At 60.2% G+C, this 18274-nt stretch overlaps 1 protein-coding gene and 1 long non-coding RNA gene across 2 annotated transcripts; one reads left to right on the forward strand and one right to left on the reverse strand.

Moving 5' to 3' along the window:
* Window positions 1-1830: 1830 nt before the first annotated feature.
* Window positions 1831-18182, reverse strand: EFHD2 (EF-hand domain family member D2). Its single transcript, XM_045774700.2, has 4 exons — window positions 17795-18182; window positions 5890-6037; window positions 4889-5023; window positions 1831-3549 (listed from the first exon to the last, which is right to left on the reverse strand). The coding sequence occupies exons 1-4, from the start codon at window positions 18100-18102 to the stop codon at window positions 3418-3420; spliced, it is 723 nt and encodes a 240-aa protein (XP_045630656.1). The 5' UTR covers window positions 18103-18182; the 3' UTR covers window positions 1831-3417.
* Window positions 11307-15816, forward strand: LOC123777796 (uncharacterized). Its single transcript, XR_006775722.2, has 2 exons — window positions 11307-11414; window positions 15551-15816. It is a non-coding gene; the product is annotated as an uncharacterized LOC123777796 (long non-coding RNA).
* Window positions 18183-18274: the final 92 nt, after the last annotated feature.

Genomic DNA, 18274 nt, shown 5'->3' on the forward strand with positions numbered 1-18274 from the left:
CTGGGCAGGGCAGTAAGGGTTCCTCCGAGGGTCCCTGAACGAGAAGAGGTTCGTTCGGGCTGGGAGCTCAGTGGTGCTGCAGATTGAGAAAGGATTCCTTCTCAACAGATTCCATGTCCAGAATGAACTTGAGGACTTGAGGGTGTGAGAATGCTGGGATCCCATCCTCATCCCCTTGACCTCTGTGCTTTCCAGGACCCGGAGTGGGTACTCCCGGGGCCTGGGCTGCAGAGTCTCTCAGACACTCAGGGCCAGACTGTCCTGGAAAAATAATCAAGGGTGGCTCGGCAGAGGCTGAGCTGCCGGAGGGGGGCCTCAGGAGATGCGGTGCCAAGGTTGGGAGTGCGGGGGTGGTGAGAGCCTGAGAAACAGAGCAGGTGCCACTGCCTGGGGCCCATAGTTTCTAACGGCTGGGACAGGATTCTCAGGTGGCAGCTGTTTCTTGGGTGAGGCCACCAAGGGGCCAGCGGGGGTGAGAGGGAGAAGCTGGCAGTGCTTCTCCTTAGAACCGGATAGAAGTATTGGGGGTTCAGAGGAGGTCTGGGGGCTCACTGAGGGGTTTCAGTGTTTGGCAATGGGGGCCGAGAGGATGGGACCTGGGAGGGGATCGAGGAACCATGTACTTTCCCACTCTCGGGCCCCGAGTCACTCCGGGGCGCTTCCCTCGGCAGCCTTATCCCCCTGCCGGGGCTGGAGTGGGCGTCTCGTGCGGGCCGAGGCTGAGGGCTCCCTTCTGGCTGAGACCTGTTGCTGTGGTGGTGGGTCCTGGCGTGGGACAGTGGGACCGTGTCTCTTACATTCCGAGGGCTCGAGGCCCACATTCATCACGGGGCCAGCGGGACGGGGTGTTCTAGAGCTTGAATTTTAGTCCTTCCCAATTAGCGTCCTCTATCCCTTTGTTCTGAGACCCTCTGAGCTCGGACATCAGGGGTTCTGATGTTCTTCCCTCTTGGGGAAGGCTTACCAAAAGGCTGTGTTAATGATGGTGGCATTTTAGGCATTGGGAGGCATGTGGGGGTGGCATTCCCCAGGAAACACACTCCAAGGACGCTCCCTGTCCTCCCCTCACGGGGCAGGTGAGGGAGCCAGAGGCTGCTGCAATACCATCCACGTCCACCTGGGGGCAGCGATGCCCAGCCTAATCCCCCACTCCTACCCCGGAACTCAGGTTGTACCGGTACCTGGAAACTGCGGGGCTGGGAAGACCCTAGACACCTTAGCCCACCCTCGCTTTGAACAGATGGGGAGACTGACACCCAATAGGAGCCTGATCCGTTCAATGCCACACAGGGAGCACCTTGGGTCTTTCCTCATCACGCCACCACCCCAGCCTGTCCTGTGTGTTGCGGGGGCTGGGGGTTGAGGTGTCTCTGCATGGGGGAGAAACTGGGGGGCTCTAAGGGGCATCCATCTGGAACCCCCACAGTGGTGGTACCACTTCCAGTGCATGCCCTCCTCTGAACTTGCCTGGCGGGTGACTGGAGGGGGAGGGGGACGGGCTGTGGGCTGAGGGCCTGGGCCTGCATCCTGTCCCCCGCCCAGCCCTGTCTCCCCCCAGCCTGTGTGCCTCTGGGAGACCCTCTGGGAAATAAAACAGCACCCCTCATGCGCTGGTCGTGAGGATTACCCGAGTGGAGCCCCTGGTGATAGGCGGTGGGGGTCACGCCCAACCTCCCCCATTAGGAAGTCTCTCCTCCCGGGGCCTCTGACAGGACATGGGAGCCACCTGAGCAAATGCTGCGCCAGCACCAGGTGACCTCGTCCCCTTCCTCCCTCTCCCAGCCCCTCCCCTCCCCACCAACCAACAAGAACCACACACACATAAGAATATAGACTTTTATCTTATTTTAGTTAAAAAAAATAATTGTACCACCAAATGAAGAAGTAGCTTTCTTTCGGGGAAGGTGAGGAGGGAGGGGAAAAAAAGCAGTACGCCAAAGAAAAAGAACTTTTTATATTCATCTGTATAAACATATCCGCTAAGGCAAACGCAATCCAGGGCCAAGGCTGCTGCACTGGCGTCAGTACCTCCTAATTTCTGCAGATTCTAAGGCCAAAAAAATAAAACCTCTGCAAATCCAACAGTTTTGTGGACTCTTGGGGCATTTTACTAAAATAAAGAGTTATCAAGTTTAAAAAGCAGTGACGTCATGACACACACTGAAAGTTGCATAACCGTGGCCTTGAAGGCCATTCACTTGTTTGGACTGGGTGGCGGGCACAGTTTCACGACACGGCAACGGACACAGACGCGCACACACATGGACACGCACGCATGGAAGTGAGCACACTGGGAGCCGCGTGGGACTGGGCTGGTGGCACAGGCTTGGCCGTCGCCCGTCTGGGGTTGGGCACAGGGAGGGCTGGGGTCCCCATGCTTCCTCGGGGGAGGGGGCTGTTGACGGGACAGGTCCCGTCGCTGGTGACAAGGCGGTGCCCATCACTTGGGGAAGGATGGCGTGAAGGGGCCAAGCAAGGCCCTGCTCCCCACCGCCTGGTCCGTGCAAACCACTTAAAGCACTTCTTGGACGTGTCCTGGAGAATGAAGCCGGGTGCTGGTTTCCTTCCCCGTGAAGGGGCCAATCCCTCCTCCCCACCCTGCTCTCTCCAGAGCCCCTGGGACCCTCGCATGGTTCCAGGGAGACTAGGGAGTGGCGCTTCTGCCCCCAGAGCCTTCCCTGCCCAGGATCCATGGCACGGCCGGCAGAGTGCGGGCCCGTGAGGTAGATGGGCACAGCTGCCCCTCACCCTGCCTGGCTGGGTCCCAGAGCGCCGGCGCCTCCGTGGGAACATGGGGTGCCGGGGCTTGGGTCCCTCCCCCAGAACAGAATCCCCCCCCCCCAGCAGAGAGAGGAGGCAGGGCTGGAGGAACAGTCATCGGGGGTGGGGAGCCCTAGTGCCTCTGATTAGCCCCTCGGTCCTGCTCTACTGGAGCCGGAGCCCGCCACATTCTTGCCGCCTGTCCTCCCCCAGGCTTGGAAGTGAGGGCCCCAGGGGCAGCACGGCCTGCAGGTTCAGGGTAGGTGGCCGCTGGGCTGGGCGGGGAGGAGGAGAGCGTGCGAGGGCAGGCACCCGGGGCAAGGAGCGCCCCAGGGCCAGGGGCTGGGCTCGGTGTAGCTGCAGCGCTGGAGCGGGCAGAGGGCGGCGGGGGGCGAGAGACACACAGGAATGGCCGGGGAAGGCTGGGCCAGGCAAGGAGCCAGCACTGGTGGCCCGGCCTCGGGAACAGCGGAAGGGAGCGGGGGGGCCGGGCCACCTGGGGCCCCCCTCAGCTGGCTCCGTTCACAGACTTTGTAGGTTTTCAGTGTGGTCCCTTCAGACAGAGCCCGGGACTCAGGCTTGGCCTCCAGTCCTCCCCCCCTGCTGGCTGGACCGGGCGCCAGGGCCGGGGCCATGCGGTCAGGCCGCAGCCCCTTGCTACTTGAAGGTGGACTGCAGCTCCTTGAAGGCTGCCTTCCGCTGCTTCATCTCCTCCGCCTGCTTCTTCCTCTCCTCCTGCTCCGCCTTGATCTCCTCCTCGAAGCGGCTGGACACGTTGATGGCCTGGACCTGTGGTGGAGTCGGGGGACGGGGGTCAGGGCGGAAGGGGCGTCTGTGCCGCCACCGTGGGCTCTCGGGCTCCCAGTCCCGCGACTCTCCCCCTGCCTGTCCACTACCGCTCTGCCTCTCGCTAGCTCTGGCCGGGGGCCAGGGGCCTCGCTGACCTCTCTGAGCCTCAGTTTCCCATGCATAACTGACTCGCGGATTCGTTGAGTGGATCGGAAGCCAGATCACATTTGGTGGCTGCTGCCTAGAGTGAGCCCTGTAAGTGCGAGCTTCCATGTTGCTCCTTTTTTTTTTTTTTTAAAGATTTTATTTATTTATTCGACAGAGATAGAGACAGCCAGCGAGAGAAGGAACACAAGCAGGGGAAGTGGGAGAGGAAGAAGCAGGCTCCTAGCGGAGGAGCCTGATGTGGGGCTCGATCCCAGAACGCCGGGATCACGCCCTGAGCCGAAGGCAGACGCTTAACCGCTGTGCCACCCAGGCGCCCCCCCCCTTTTTTTTTTTTAATTTTTACTTATTTCTTTGGGGGTGGGTGGAGAGCACGAGTTGGAGGGAGGAGCAGAGGGAGAGGGAGAGGCAGACTTCCCCCTGAGCAGGGAGCCGGACACAAGGCTCAATCCCAGGACCCCGAGATCATGACCTGAGCCGAAGGCAGATGCTTCACCGACTGGGCCGCCCAGGCGCCCCCTGAAGTTGCTATTCTTATCCTGCTTCCTGTCCCAGGAAGCCCAGATGCATACCAGGTCCCACTGATGAACCCTGGAACATCCCATCAACCCCAGAAGCCCAGAGGGAGGTGGGAGGCGGCCTTCAGCGGCCTTCAGAAGCCATGTTCGTAGTTAACAGGGGGAGAGGAGAAACAAGGAAAAGCAGGTGCCCCGGGAGGTCAGAATCCACGAGCTATATTCCCCCTCCATCTAAGTGTGTACGGCTCCGGGACGGTGCCTCTGGGGTCCACACTCCCTCCAGGCCGGGGCTGTCGGGGCTGTCGGAGAGGCCCATGGGCCAGTGCGCTGTGTTTCGGGGCCTGCTCTGCCATTTCCCGGGCCCACATTTCAAGGACTAGTCCTTTGGGGGTAGTGGTTCGGTGGGCCAGGGACAGAAAGGGGACGCCGGAAGGGATCCCAACCTGGTTGGAAGGGGACAGAAGCCAGGAGCGCTGTGGGCCTCGCCCAGGCCAGCCCTCACGTCAGCGCCCCGTCTCCTGTCCGCAGTCTCAGCAAGGCCACGAACGGTGAGCACTGACCCTGGGGCTAACTCAGAGTCCTGTCCTCCCCAGCCCGGGCACCCTTGTCCTTGAGCACCCCCCACCCTGGGCTCCACACGGCCTCAGGATCCTCACCTTGGCCTCGAAGAAGCTCTTGGCCCCCTTGACGCCCTCGGTGGAGACATCGATCTCGGAGAGGCGGGCGAGCACATGCAGCCCGCTGTCCTCCTGCAGCTCCCCAGCCGCTGCCTTGCGGAAAATCAGGAGGAACTGCGGTAGAGAGAAAAGCACGTTGTCGGAGGGCCAAGGGGCCAGAGGTCTGGGCTCTCTCCTGCCACGCTCTGGGCCTCGGTCTGCCCATCTGTACCATGGGAGGCAAGGTGACCCATCTCCTGCTCTCCCAGGATCCCGGGCTACCGCAGGCCTGTGTGCCCACACTCGGCTCCCAGGAAGAGCCCCAACCTACCTCATATCTTTGTCTCCCCTGTTCCCCAAACCAATTTACTGAGACTGAGTCCTCAAGGTATAGGATTGTGCCCATTTTACAGACTGTGGAAGACTCAGAGACGAGGAAAAAAACCTGCCCCGAATCGTACCAGCAGGAAGTGACAGAAGAAGGGCCTGAACCCATGCCCTGACTCCACACCATCATCAGGCACGGCCTCCCCACCGCCGTTCTCTTGCCTGCCTCCTCTCGGCTTCTTGCTAGTTCATCCAGGGAGGCCACCACGGTCATTCACCCGAGGCTGCCTGGGGTCCGGCACTGCTGTTTTCTGGCTGTGAGCCTCCATTTCCTCCTCCAAGGAACAGGCTTGCTCATGGCTCCTGCCCCAGAGTGACGGCGGACTGCGACCCGGAGTGTGAAGTCACCCAGCGCAGAGCCTGGCCCCTCTCGGACGCAGTGCATGTCACTCCCTCCCCTGTCCCCCTCGTCTCCTGCATCACAGCACCCTGCCCTTTCCCTCTCTGGGCATCTCCCCCTCTACAGTCCAGGACCCCAGGAGCACAGGGCCTTCCCCTGGATTCCCAAAGCCCCCCAGAGTCAGGTATACAGAAGTCGCTCAGTAAGTGCTGACCCTGTGAGGGAATGGCTGTCCCTCCCTGCTTACTCGCGGCACCACGGGGAGTGGGCTCACCTCCCGGAAGCTGAGCTTGCTGTCGAAATCCTCATCCACCTCCTTGATCATGTTTTTCAGGCCCAGGTGGGTCTGCGGGGCTCCGAGCTTCTCCATCATCAGCTTCAGCTCCATCAGGTCAATGAAGCCGTCCCGGCCAGCGTCGTACCTGTGGGAGCGAAGTGGAGCCTGAGGACGTCCTGACGCCTCACACCTGACGGGTCAGAGCACCGAGGGCTGGACTGCGAGGACCCTGTCACCCTATTGCAGCTGGAAGGGACCTCGGTCCAGGTGAAGTCGCGAGGTGTGGCTACTGCTTGGTTACCTCTGATGACGAGGAACTCCCTATATGGCCTGCGGCCTCTGACACGTTGAACAGCGCTAAGGTTTGGACCAGCGCGATGCCTAAGGAAGCGGAAGCCACAGCCTGCCTGTCCTGGACGGGACGGGAACCAGCAGGGAGAAAGAATTCACGACACCGCAGGGGTACGGAGTGCGGGGGGGTGGTGGTGGTGACTCTGATGTTATCTCCAGGGCCAGCCTGGCATCTCTACTGGCCCCATCTCCCCCACTCCTGCCTCCACCCAGGAGAGAGGCAGAAGGTAGCACGTGTCACAGGAGGGAGGCCCCAGGAGGGAGGCCCCAGGAGGGAGGTCCACTTGTAGTTTGCTGGGAGGTGGCCTGGGGTGAATTCAGGGAACAATTTGTGCAGGGTGTGCCTGTGAGGGGGGGGGGCGGGATGTGGCTTGGTGGCTGGAAAGGGCTGGAACACTGATGAGGTGATAAAAGTGTGTCTGCACATTGCAGGTCTGTTTTCTACCACCAACGGCCCAGCAGACACGGGGACAGTGTGTGTGTGTGTGTGTGTGTGTGTGTGTGTGTGTGTGTGTATGGGGTGGGGGTTGTTTAAATGTCCCTCTCGCTGGCCTCCTTGTGGTAAGAGCTTGGGTCAGAGATGGCCTCGGGGTCCAGTCCCCCCTGGGGAGGTGCTGCTGGGGCAGAGCCTGTCATATCGTGACGGATGTGGGCCCTCTTATCAGGCTAACCAAACACCTGACCTGACGGCCTCCTGGTGGGGGGTGGGAAGCGCGCTCTCAGGGCTAAAATGGGCTTTCTGAGCCTAGAGAAGCCAGCGTAGCCCCAGGCCTCAAGCTGCCTGGGTGAGTGCTGGCGACAATAGTGACAATAGCGTGACACAGAGGGGCTGAGCTGCAGAAATCTACCTCCCGGTCTCGGCACTCCTGCGTAAACACACACCTCATTTCTGTGCCTTCCTCAGGGCTCCCCAGTTCCCTTCCCCCATCCCTAGGGATATGTAAGCTCCGCACGACCTTGAACAACGAATAGAAATGTGCCGGGAACTTCACATACTTTATTGTACTTAATCCCCATAATAACCTTATATAATGGAGGTGCAGAGAGGTTAAGTGACTTGCCCAAGGTCACAGAGCAGTAAAGGAAGGGGGCGGAAGGCCAGCTCCAGCCTGCCCACCTGCTCCGTGCCAGCCCGCGTCCAGCTGTCCCGGTGAGGCCTGCAGCACTGAGCCGTCTGCCCGGAGCACGGAGCAGTTGGTGCGAGGGGTATAAATAGTTCACGGACGAGTCAGTGGTTGGAAGTGACGCAGCACAGGGAAGATGGGGTTCTGGGAACCCTGCAGGCAGCACGGCCCTGAAGCTTTTTCCCCACAGGGCTGGGGGTGGGGAACGGGAGCAGGGCCAGATAGGCCGGAGGTCCCTGTGGTCAGCGCCGTGGCTGGGGCGGTGCCGTGGCTGGGACAGCGCTGTGGCTGGGGCGTGAGCCGACGTGAGAGGATGTGGTAGAGGCTTGTGGGCCTCGGGAGGGCCAGGCAGGCCTACGTCCCATGCTCCAGGCTCCCCTTCAGGCCGGAGGGGCCCTGCGGGGGGCACGGCAGAGACCCCTCCTTGCACATTTGGAGTCTGGTGAGGGGCTGGGGGGCTGCGGCGTGACCCCAAGTGACAGGTCCTGGAGCGGCCCTGCGGAGAGCAGCCTGGTGAGGGGGCCGGTCCTTCCTGGGGCAAAGTCACACGGGCGCCGCCCCTCAGGAAACCCTCGCTGCTTTCTGCCGGTCAGTGATGACACGGCAGGGCTGGAGCAGACTGCCTGGATTCTGGGCCACCCTGCCACTTGAGCCTCCAGCCGGGGTGTGATGGTGACTCTCTTGCAGGGTCACCGTGAGGACTGGCTGAGCTCCTGCATGGCATGCACTTAGCCCAGTGCCTGGCACATGGAGTGGATTCCAGAAATGGCAGCGTGGCCATCACTGGAGTGAGAGCTGGTTGCCTCTATGAAGCTCCTACTATGTGCCAGGCATTTTTTTGACAACTGCCGTGCTCAGCAATCCTGGGGGGATTATTTCCCCACGTGACTGACTAGGGAACAAGGAGAGTAGGGGTGAGGGCGCTGGCCTACTGACTAGCTGGCCAGGGACTCACCCCCCCATCCCTGGGGTTCCCACACTCTGCTGTCCCACCTGCCTCTCCTGAGCCCCAGCTTTATTTACTGCCCATGTGTGTGGGTTTCTCCTGCAGCTGGGGGTGGCTTAGTTTCAGAGGAAGTGCAGATAAAGTGTCTGAACTTGGACAGAGACTTTGGCTCTGTATCTGTTGGGTCTCTGGCAGCTCCCAGGCCTGGCTGGCCTGCAGCTCTATCCGCGGCTTGAACCGCTGCCTGCATCAATCAAAGGTCAATCAATTACCGGGTCTGGGCTCTCTCCTGGGCGGGCTCTGGCCCCCAGGGGGACAATGCAGGGGCTGGTCACAGCGCCAGCAGGTCAACTGCCAAGGGGAGGCGACAGAGGTCAGGAAGAGGCCAGGTGCTGGGGTGGGAGTTGGGTCCCCCAGGGGAGGAGACATTGGAGGGGGGAAGGGCTGTTCCCACAAGGCTCCTGGGAAGCAGGCATCTACTGTGTGCCCTGGGCTTGGGGCCACTAGATCAGCCAGGTCCCCAGGGTGAACGTGACTGATGACCTTGAAGTTTCTGTGCCCACATCAGCTCTACTGAGACTGACTGGGGTCTGAACCCCAGATCTGCCACTAGGCTGGCTGGCTGAGCCTGGCCAAGTCACCTGACCCCACAAACCCCATTTTTCCTATTTACATTGTGGAGATCAAAGGACCCATCTCAGGATGGAGGCAAAGACTAAAACAGACGAGCCATGCCGGATCCTAGCACAGAGCGTGGCCCACGGTAAGCACTTAAGGAGCACAGGCGGACAGTAACGCCAACAGTAATAATAACAAATTAAAGCGGTATTATCACTACCCACCTTTAGGATTAAAGATTAAATGAGATGATGAACATAAAATGCCTAGTACATAACAGGTGCTTAAAGCCTGCTGATTTCATTATAATAGTGGCCACTGAGCACTTTCTGTGTGCCAGACATTTCCTTACGTACTTTGCACACAGATCTTAAAAATGGTGCTGGTAACAATGATAGTGGTAAAAACCACAAGGGTTTCTCCCTTGGGCGCCAGTCCTGAGGGTGCCCGGCTGCGAGGAAATGCTTGCTGTAGACTGGTCTGCAGGCCCCCAGCACCTCCCCCTCCTCCGAGGCTCCCACTACTTTTCCCACTAGGCCTGATTCAAAGACCCCACCGCTTGGGGAGGTGGAAAGACAGCAGGACAGAGCCTTTCACTCTCTTGCTGGGCAGAAGGAGAGAGGAGCCTTGGCCCTGGATTACTCCGTCCCTCTTCTCACGGGAAGGAAGTGACAAGGTGGTGGTGGGGGGACTGTCACCATGCCACCAGCAAGTGGATGAACAGCAACACAAGACGTGCCCCTGGCCGGGGAGACCCTCTCACCCATCGGTTCTCTCCCTAAGCTGGCACTGAGGGTGCAGGCGGCTCAGAGGGGCCAGGGAAAGAGAGTCAGCGCACAAGATCTGTCCGCACAGCCTGGTCTACCCGCTTCACGTGATGTGGGGGAAACTGAGGCCCAGAGTAGGCAGCCGCCAGCCTGGGGTCACACAGCCAGTGGACTGCAGGATCCCCAAAGCTGGAGACGTTCCTTCTTCCTGCCTGTCTGCTTCCCTCTTCTTCCTGGTCCCACGGAGGGTCCTGAATTCTCAAGCCTGTAGGCCTGGGGGACGCTGGGTTGAGAGCCCAGCCTGGGGCCTGCCTGGGAGGGCCAGCTACACTGGGCAGGAATGGCAACAAAGCTCCCAGGCTGGGAGCTCAGCACTTCTCTCCAGCACCGGAGAGAGGCTGCTGCACCTGGCACCGTGCCCACATTCCTACCCGCCTCCCCCTGAATAGTTCTCGGCGGGCAGGGCTCGGCAGCTGCCGCCCCGGATGCCGGTGACAGAATCCCTCCCATCCACCCTGGAGAGCGGAGCAGCCGGCCACCACCCCGGAGGACTTTGCCCCTTTGGGCCGAGCAGGTCCCACCCAGCTTCTGATAACCAGCAGTCCCGGGGGTGGGCAGAGGCCAGTTCCTACAGCGTCCAGTATCAACACCCTGTTTCCTAACAATATTATCCTTACGGGCTACTCTCTGCTGAGCACTTACTATGCACCAGGCGCTATGCCCAGTATTCCGCATCAGACCCTCCCCAGAACCCTGTGGAGCAGGCATAAATATCCCCATATTACCGATGAGGAGACGGAGGCTCAGGGAGGAAGTGACGGGGCCGAGGCCATAGTTGACGAGGACAAAGCTGGGATCCGAACCCCGATATGATGAAACACACGTGCTTTTAACTGCAATGCTATGTCCCGATGCCCACAGACCCGGTACTAGAGATCCTCAGGTTGGGAGGGATATTGGAGGCCACTCATTCAGCCATTCGTGAAGGTCAGATTCCCAAGGCAGTTTTCCTGCTTGTGTCTTGAATACCTCTGAGCACAGGAAGCTCGCTGCTTCACGTAAGGCAGACCACGCTGACTCTGGAACTGTCTATTAGAAGGCTGCTCCTTGTGCATGAGCCTCGCCACCCAGCAGCTGTGCTGTGGAGTCTGATGGCAGAACGAGGACTTACCACAGCTGCTGTACAGGAACAAGACGGGAGCACAGCAGACCCGTTTTGTCCCTTCTGCTTCCTATCCCAGGCCTTTGCAGCTGGCCCCTCGGCCCATGAGTATCCCCAGGAGGAGAAACAGCTGGAGAGGGTAGTGTTTATGGACTAAGCACCCCCCCAGGCCCACCTGGCTTTGGTCTCGGCATTCACAGACCTGGTCCTCCCCTGTCCTGTCTCCCTCAGTGGCTCCTAGGCCTCTCTACTCTCTGTCGTATGAACTGGGAAGGCAGGTCCCTTGGGGCAGGGAGAGTTCTGGACAAGAGAAGAATTCTGGCCTTGCCCACTATTGCAGCCAGCTTGGCCCTGCCGGCCTCCTTCCGCAGGTGGCCACCCACCACCCACACGCTCTGGTAACTGCTCGGCATGGCCCGACGGGTCGCGCACGCCCCCACCCCCACCCCCAGACTGCCTGACTCATGTGGGGAAAGCCCAGCCACTCGCCACTTCCTCCAGTCCTATCTGCAGAATCGGACACTCGATCTGTTGCCATGTCAGCCACGGAGAGGGTAAGGGTGTGTGTGTTTGGCTCGCAGCTCCCCCACAGCTTTTCAGTGAGTCCAAGGATCCAGTAGGACCCCCCCCAGGCTGAGATGGCAATCTGCTGGGGGCTTGTCAGGGCTCGGGACCGCCCAACCTCGGGTTCAACCGCCAGATGCTGAGCGCCAGGCCGGGCGGGCCTCTCCCCGGGCCGGTAACGTCAGCAGCGGTGTCCTGCCAGCTTTCCCTGCCTGCTCTTAATAATACTTATCCTTACAGCCGTGATGGCAACGAAATTCACTGAGTGTCTAATCCAACCTAGTGTTTATTATTCAACTTAATCTTCCCCTACTGCCCAGACTAAGGAACCTGCCTTACCCGAAGGAACTCCTCAGGCAGGTGGGGGAAGACAGCTGTGGGTGGCCTGGTGCTTCTGACACGAGTGTTAAAATGCGGATTCTGATCCAGTAGACCCGGGGTGGAGCTGCATTTCTAACAAGTGCCTGGTTGCTGCTGCTGCTGCCGTCTTTCGGGGTCCCTGGGAGCCAGGGACGTGGAGTCAGACAGACCCCAGTTCAAACGCTGTCCCCGCTCCTTACTAGCTGTGTGACGCTGGACGGGTCAGCCGCCTCTGGGAGACCACGTGTTCTCATTTGTGACAAGAGTGATGATGAGCTCACAGGATGCCATAAAAGGATTAAATAAGAGACAAACTGCCCGGGATGGGGGAGGCGGACGTGTCTCCGTCACGCGAGGGTCCGCACACAGCTCAGAAACCCCGGGCCCGGCTTCCCTCTAGCCGCACCCAGCTGGCACGGGACTCTTGCTGCTCCGCAGGCCTTGAAAAGCGGAAGTCCGCCAAGGAGAAGGCCACTCAGCAGTCAGAGGGAACTCAGCCGCTGCAGGGAGTGGGGACGGTCCCCGCTGCGGTCTCAGGGCAGCTCTGCCTCTCCTCCTCCTCCCCCGCCTGGGCTGGCCTTGCCAAAGGGCCCCCCCTGAGGCAGCAGGGCCTGGTCTTCTCCAGCCTGGACTCTCACCGCTGAAGCCAGGCCTTGGACCCAGAGGGTCCAGACCACAGAAGGCAGGAAGGTGCAAAGCCAAAGGGGAACCAAAAGTCCCCGGGCGGGGGAGGGGAGAGGTGACTCAGAATCAGAAGGGAAGTCGGAAGAGCAGAGGGTGAGCACTCAGTTCGGGAAATCCTCGCTCCCGGGGGGGGGGGGGGGGGGGGGGGGAGTGCGGCATCTCCCCAGAAAGCCGGGCTCCTGGCTGCTGCAGGTGGAAGGACCCAACCTCTATACCCCCGCAGATGGCTTCCCCTCCTGAGGCTCTGAGAGCACCCCCCACCCCCCATCCAAAAATACAGCCCTCTCTCGGCCTCTGGGGCTCCCTGCAGGCCAGCCTGCTTCTAATTCTGCCCCTGCCGCTTATTATAACCTTGGGTACGTGACTCGACTTCCTTGAGCCTCAATGTCTCCGTCTGGCACATGGGAATCATGATTTACCCACCTCACTGCGCGGCTGTGAGCAACTGGACTGGGGGTTCCACTTAACGAGGAGAGGACGTGGGGGCAGGGGGCCGGCGGAGGACGACGCATCATCACCGCCCCCCTCAAGAGCGCATTCAGTCCTCATGGAAGGGATAAAGAAATGGAAGTTTCCATTTCCAGCCCCATGGGCCCATCCTCTCTACACTCAGAGACCCCTCCATACCACTGCTCTTCCTGAGACTTTCAGCTCCCTGAGGGCAAGAACTTCCTTCCTCCCTTCTCTAGAACTTCCACACAGCAAATACTTAGTACATGTTGGATAAATGATCACATGGATAGATTTTTTTCAAAAGCATCTATGTTTTTAACAGCCCACGGGCCGGACATGATGGTGGACTCTTCACAAAGGGCCAGGACTCTTTACACGGAAGCCTCCGAACTTCAGCAGGGAAGGTCTTTAGCCCAGGGTGGGGTGCAAAGCTGAGCGCCCCGCCCGGAGTCGCCCAGCGGCACCGCGGTGGACGGGCGCTGGGGTCCCAGTTTGGAATCGCTCTGGAGCGTTCGTTCGCGCTTTCCTTTTTCCTTGCCACCTGCCTTCCACGTAGTTACGTGATAATGAATTCGTTTCCCCATTTTTGTTATTTATCAGAGCCATACGTAGCTGCCAACTGGAGCACCTGTTCTGCAGGAGAAATGGGGGGTTCTCATGCTGGGTCCCCAACACTCGGGCCCAAAGCATGGGGTTTTCCCCAGCTGGGCAGCTCCGCAGGGGGTAAGGGGAGGCAGCCAGGAGCTTTTGTGGAGTGCCCTCCTTGCCAGCCTAGACAACCGCCGCCAGGCCCAGGGGATGAGGGGGACAGGAACTTCACAGTGCTTTCTTCGTGCCGAGCACGGGGTTAAGTACTTCACAACAGCCCTGCGAGGTGGGCGCTATTACTCTCCCTGTTTTAGGGTGAGGAACTGAGGCCCAGAAAGTTTAAGGGCCTTGGGATTCAAACCCACAGACTCCAGAGGCCCTGCTCTTAACTACTGTGTCCTACTCTCTTCCAGGAAGGACGCTGAGGGAGCTGCTGTGAGGGACAGGGTCTGGGGAGACATGTGGGAGGAGGAGCAAATGGAGAAGAGGGGAGGGCAGAGGCGTCCAGAAGGAGAGGGAAGCCTGCCTCTCTGATGCAAGGGGTCAGGAGATGCAGTGTCTGGGGACGAGGCTGGCCACGCAGGGAACTAGGGCATCTGCCTCAGATTCCACGGCAGCTTCCGAATTACGTGGCTGCCGACCTCTCGGGCAGGTCTCGACTTACAAAACCCCACAGAGCCTCACACAGGCTGCTGCCAGCCCAGAGGTGGGCCCCCTTGAGGCTCTGTGGGGTCACGTCATTCTCTCTTTGGCTGGAAGGTTCCAGAGAGCGCCCTGAATGGATGGGCCGAGAGAGAGGTGGGGAGAGGGGTTAGAAGAGCTGGGGCCGCCTGAGGCCGCCTGGGGAGGGAGGACTGAGAATCCGGGTTCCACGTGCTGGGCATGATGCCAGAGCTTGATGGGCGTCGCCCCCTCCCAGCCCCGCCTGAGAAGCAGGGACCACTACCCTCAATGTACAGACAAGAACCCTCTGGTTCGGCCACTGAAAACTTCCCTGAGACCCCAAGCAAGTCACCACACCTTTCTGGGTCTCAGTTGCCTTCTCTGTAAGATGGGAAGAAGGGCTGGAAGTTTCTCCCAGCTGGATCGTGAGGTCAGTGACGGCGGACAGCCTGTCTCGCTTCCCTCAATCCCCTTGATTCTCCTCCTATCCCCTCCTCGGGAAGGATCTGCTCATAGACAATGAATGGATGAAGTAGAAGACCCTGGAAAGCATTCTGTCATCCAGAAGGGCTCAGGACCCCTCAGAAATCAGGAGGCCATTGCTGAATACAGCCTGCTCCTTTTACAGGTGGGAAGACTAAGGCCGAAGCGAGGGCAGACAAGGTACTTCAGGGGCAGACCCGGGATGGAAGACCAGGCTTTCTAGCTCCTGCCTTCCAAGGAAGGCCGGCTCCCAGTTCCCTGTGACCTCCCCATCTCTTGTACTCTGCTCTGATGAATGGCTTCCAGGAGGGCTGGGCTCCCCTCCTCCCTGCTGGGGAGCTGGGGAGCCAGAGACCAGGGTGGAAGTCTCCCAGCAGGGCCCCGCTTGGACCCAGGGGGTGGCGGCCCCACTAGCACGCAGAAGCAGAACAGGGGTTTTGTCCTCCAGAGAGCCTGTGTGCTGGCTGTTCATGGCCGGGGCTCGGCTGGGCTGGGCTGGGCTGGCACAGGGCAGCCTTGTTTCCTTGAATACAAAACCTGCAGCTTTCTATCCTCGCCAGGGCCCCCGCGGGTGGCACTTCCTTCCCTAGAAGTCCAGCTCCCCGGCCCCTTCCTGCCCCCCACCCCCACGCAGCAAGCAGCAGTGGTGCCAAGAGGTGGCCCACGGGGGTGTTGGAAGGGGTTCAGCTCCACCCAAACTTCATCAGAGTAAACCTTGTCAAACGAACACCCAAAACAACCTCTCTAGAAAGCAAGTGTGCTCGCGAATGAGGCTTCCAGGCCATTCCTCTGGTCATGCGTCCCTTCTGATCAAGCTGCGGCCTCCCAAGTCCCTACCCATTCGGGGTGCATGGGTTCTCCCAAACAGCTCTTTTTTTTTTTTTTTTTTCTTCAGGGTGTAGCAATGCTGCGGAAGCCCAAGAGAAGGAGGATTCTGGGAGAAAGACATGGGCCAGTGGCGGGTCCGTGAGGTGGGAAGTCAGCCATGAACACGGAAGGGGGTGCTGAAGAAGCGTGTTTCCCGCACGGGAGCAGATGTCTGTGACGGAAAACCCCGAAGGGAAGAACACGTCTTTTGGAGTCAGACCTAAGTTCAGATCCTGGCTCCATTATTTTCTAGCTGTGTGGTCTTTGTGATTATTTAACTTCTCTGTGCCCAGACCGCCCAACTGTGCCATGGTGATGATGAGAGTTCTGCGTCATGGGGATGCTGGGTGAATCCAGGAGCTCCTTAGTGCCTAGACACTATCAATCACAGATGCATTGGAACAATCCCCCCTGCACTGCTTCTCCCACTCGGGGGTGGGGGTGGGGGGTGGGCAGCTCTACGAGGAAGTTCCAGACAGTGAAGCTATCTATACCTAGCCCTGGGCTCAAGGAGCTTTCCATCAGTTTGGGCAGGAATCCTGGAAATCTTGCTCTGCTGACGGTGACAGTCTTTGGTGGGGAAAGAAACTTTAGAACTCCCAACAAAGACCCTGCAGTCAAAGAGGCAGGCTCCTCAGGGCCCAGGGACTTCTACACAGAGGCCCAGAGGAGGGTTAAGGACTCAGTTTCCCCCCAGGCTGACCCTTGGAAAAGTATGGGGCTCCCAGCCATCCAGGTCTGGGAAACAAAACCCTCTTCCCCTGTGTGGGGGCCACAGGCAGAAGCAGCAGTGATGAGAAGTGGGAAAGAGCCTTTCTCAAGCTGTGGGCTTGCAAAACACCCCCTTCCTGGGCTTCCTGCTTGCTGGTTGGGTACACAGCCCCATACCGCCCTGTACTCCTGCCTCAGCCAGGGTGGGTCAGCACCTCTCCACTCCAGACCATACCCCTGGGCTGTTCCCCCTCTAGGGGCCAGGGGCAAGGGGATGGGCAACAAGAAGTGGGGAAGGGTACAGAGAGGAACGGGCTGTGAGCTCTTACAACTCCCTCCCTGCACAATTGTGGTTGTGAAGAGTTTGGCTGTCCATCTCGATCTCAACTGGGTGGACTCAGGGATGGACCAGAAGGGGACCATTTAATCCCTTCAGAGAGATTTTAAGGTTTTTATGGGGAGGGGGAGGGCTGAGCCACAGGCCTGGGGGTGCCCGTCCAACCTGCTAAGGGCACAGCGTATGGAATTACGTAGAGGAAAAGGTAGGGGTGAGAGCAACCAGGCCAATTAGACAGGGAGGTGTGGGGTGTCGGGAACCCTGTGTGGGAGGAAAGGGGGCACACAGTGGGGGAAGGCAGTGACTGCAAAGCTGCTGAGGGGGGTGGTTAGGGCAAGAGGAGGGAGGAACAGTGTGTGGAGGGAGGAGGGGACTCTGCCCTGAAGGGAGGATGGGTGGTACATACCTGCAGAGTGGGGGGAAGGGATGGAGGGATCCCTCCCTAGGGAGACCACCTGAGGGTCAAGGAGTGGGGTCCTGGCTAGCTGAGTGGATAGGAGTAGGGGCGGAAGGGTCCGGAGGGTCTTTGACCACAGTTTGCTAGCAGATGCTGAATAACTGAAGGGGGGGTGTCTTTGCCCAGAACCTATGTTAAGGGGAATCTGAGATAAGCAGAGGAAATGAAAGGACCCTAATGAAAGAATGGGTACAGCATGGGGCGCAAGGAATGGTAACCTTTGTTGAGGAGCTGGGGGTGTGTGTGGATGTTTTTGACCAGGGTGTTAGGGTGGGGGTGGGGAATTCGAGTAGCTGGGGGCGGGGGGAGGCCACGGGGTCCTCAAATCTCAGGGTGCGTGGGTGTCTGATGGGTGGCGAGGGAAGCTTCACTAACACAGGGGTCCGAGGCCAGAGCCCCAGAATCTTCAGACTCATGTGTATGGTGTAGTGGGGGCTCGAAGGGACTCGGGGTTACCTGGAGGGGCCGCGCGGTCCCCCACACCGAGTGCACGCGTATGGTGTACTGGGGGCCGCGTCACCGTGAGGAGAGGTCGCGTGTCAAGGGCTGGGGGTCGCCAGACTCACACGCGTGGTGGGGAGGAGGTCCTGAAGCCTCGTGATTAAATGAAAGGGGACGCAGGGTCGCCACCCCTGATGTGTCGGGGTTCAGGGGCGCACGACTGGCGGCAGGGGTCCCGGGCGGCGCAAGGTTTCGGGGGTTCGGGGGTTCGCGGCCCGAGGCCGGCGCGCGGGGTGGGTGGGGGGCCGGGTCGGGCGGGCACTCACTGCTTGAACATCTTCTCCATGTCCTTGATCTGCTTCCTGGAGAACTCCTTGAACTCGGTGTAGGGGTTGAAGACGCGGCGGCTGGGCGACTGGGGCTCGCCGATGCCCTGGTTGAGGTCGGCGCGCCGCAGCAGCTTGGCGCTCAGCTCGCCGTCCGCGCTGCCCAGCGCCTCGGCCGCCTCGTCGGGCGCCCCGGCCGCCGCCGCCGCCGCCCCGTTCAGCCCGGGCTGCTCCGGGGCCTCGGTGCCGCCCTCGTCCTCCATCTGCAGCCGCCGGTTCAGCTTGCTGGCCAGCTCGTCCGTGGCCATGGTGGCCCGCGCGGCGCTCGCCTGGGCCCGGCCCCTGCTCGCCGCGCGCCCGCACCGCCTCTGACCGCGCTCTTCCTCTTCCTGACACTCCCCGGCGCCAGGCTCCGCCCCCGGGGGTGGGGCTTAGGCCCCGCGCCTGGCCCGCCCGCTCCCCGCCCCCATGCCCGCCCTG

The sequence above is a fragment of the Ursus americanus genome, chromosome 33 (assembly GCF_024610735.1).
Source record: "Ursus americanus isolate L20-20 chromosome 33, mUrsAme1.1.p, whole genome shotgun sequence".
NCBI classification, from domain to species: Eukaryota; Metazoa; Chordata; class Mammalia; order Carnivora; family Ursidae; genus Ursus; species Ursus americanus.

Bases quoted from the DNA above. Each gene is read 5' to 3' on its own strand.
- EFHD2 (XM_045774700.2), bottom strand. From the start codon at position 18,102: ATGGCCACGGACGAGCTGGCCAGCAAGCTGAACCGGCGGCTGCAGATG. The intron at 6,038-17,794 runs GTGAGTGCCCGC...TCGCTCCCACAG, and splicing joins ATGGAGAAGATGTTCAAGCA to GTACGACGCTGGCCGGGACG. The intron at 3,550-4,888 runs GTGAGGATCCTG...ACTCCACCACAG, and splicing joins AGAGCTTCTTCGAGGCCAAG to GTCCAGGCCATCAACGTGTC.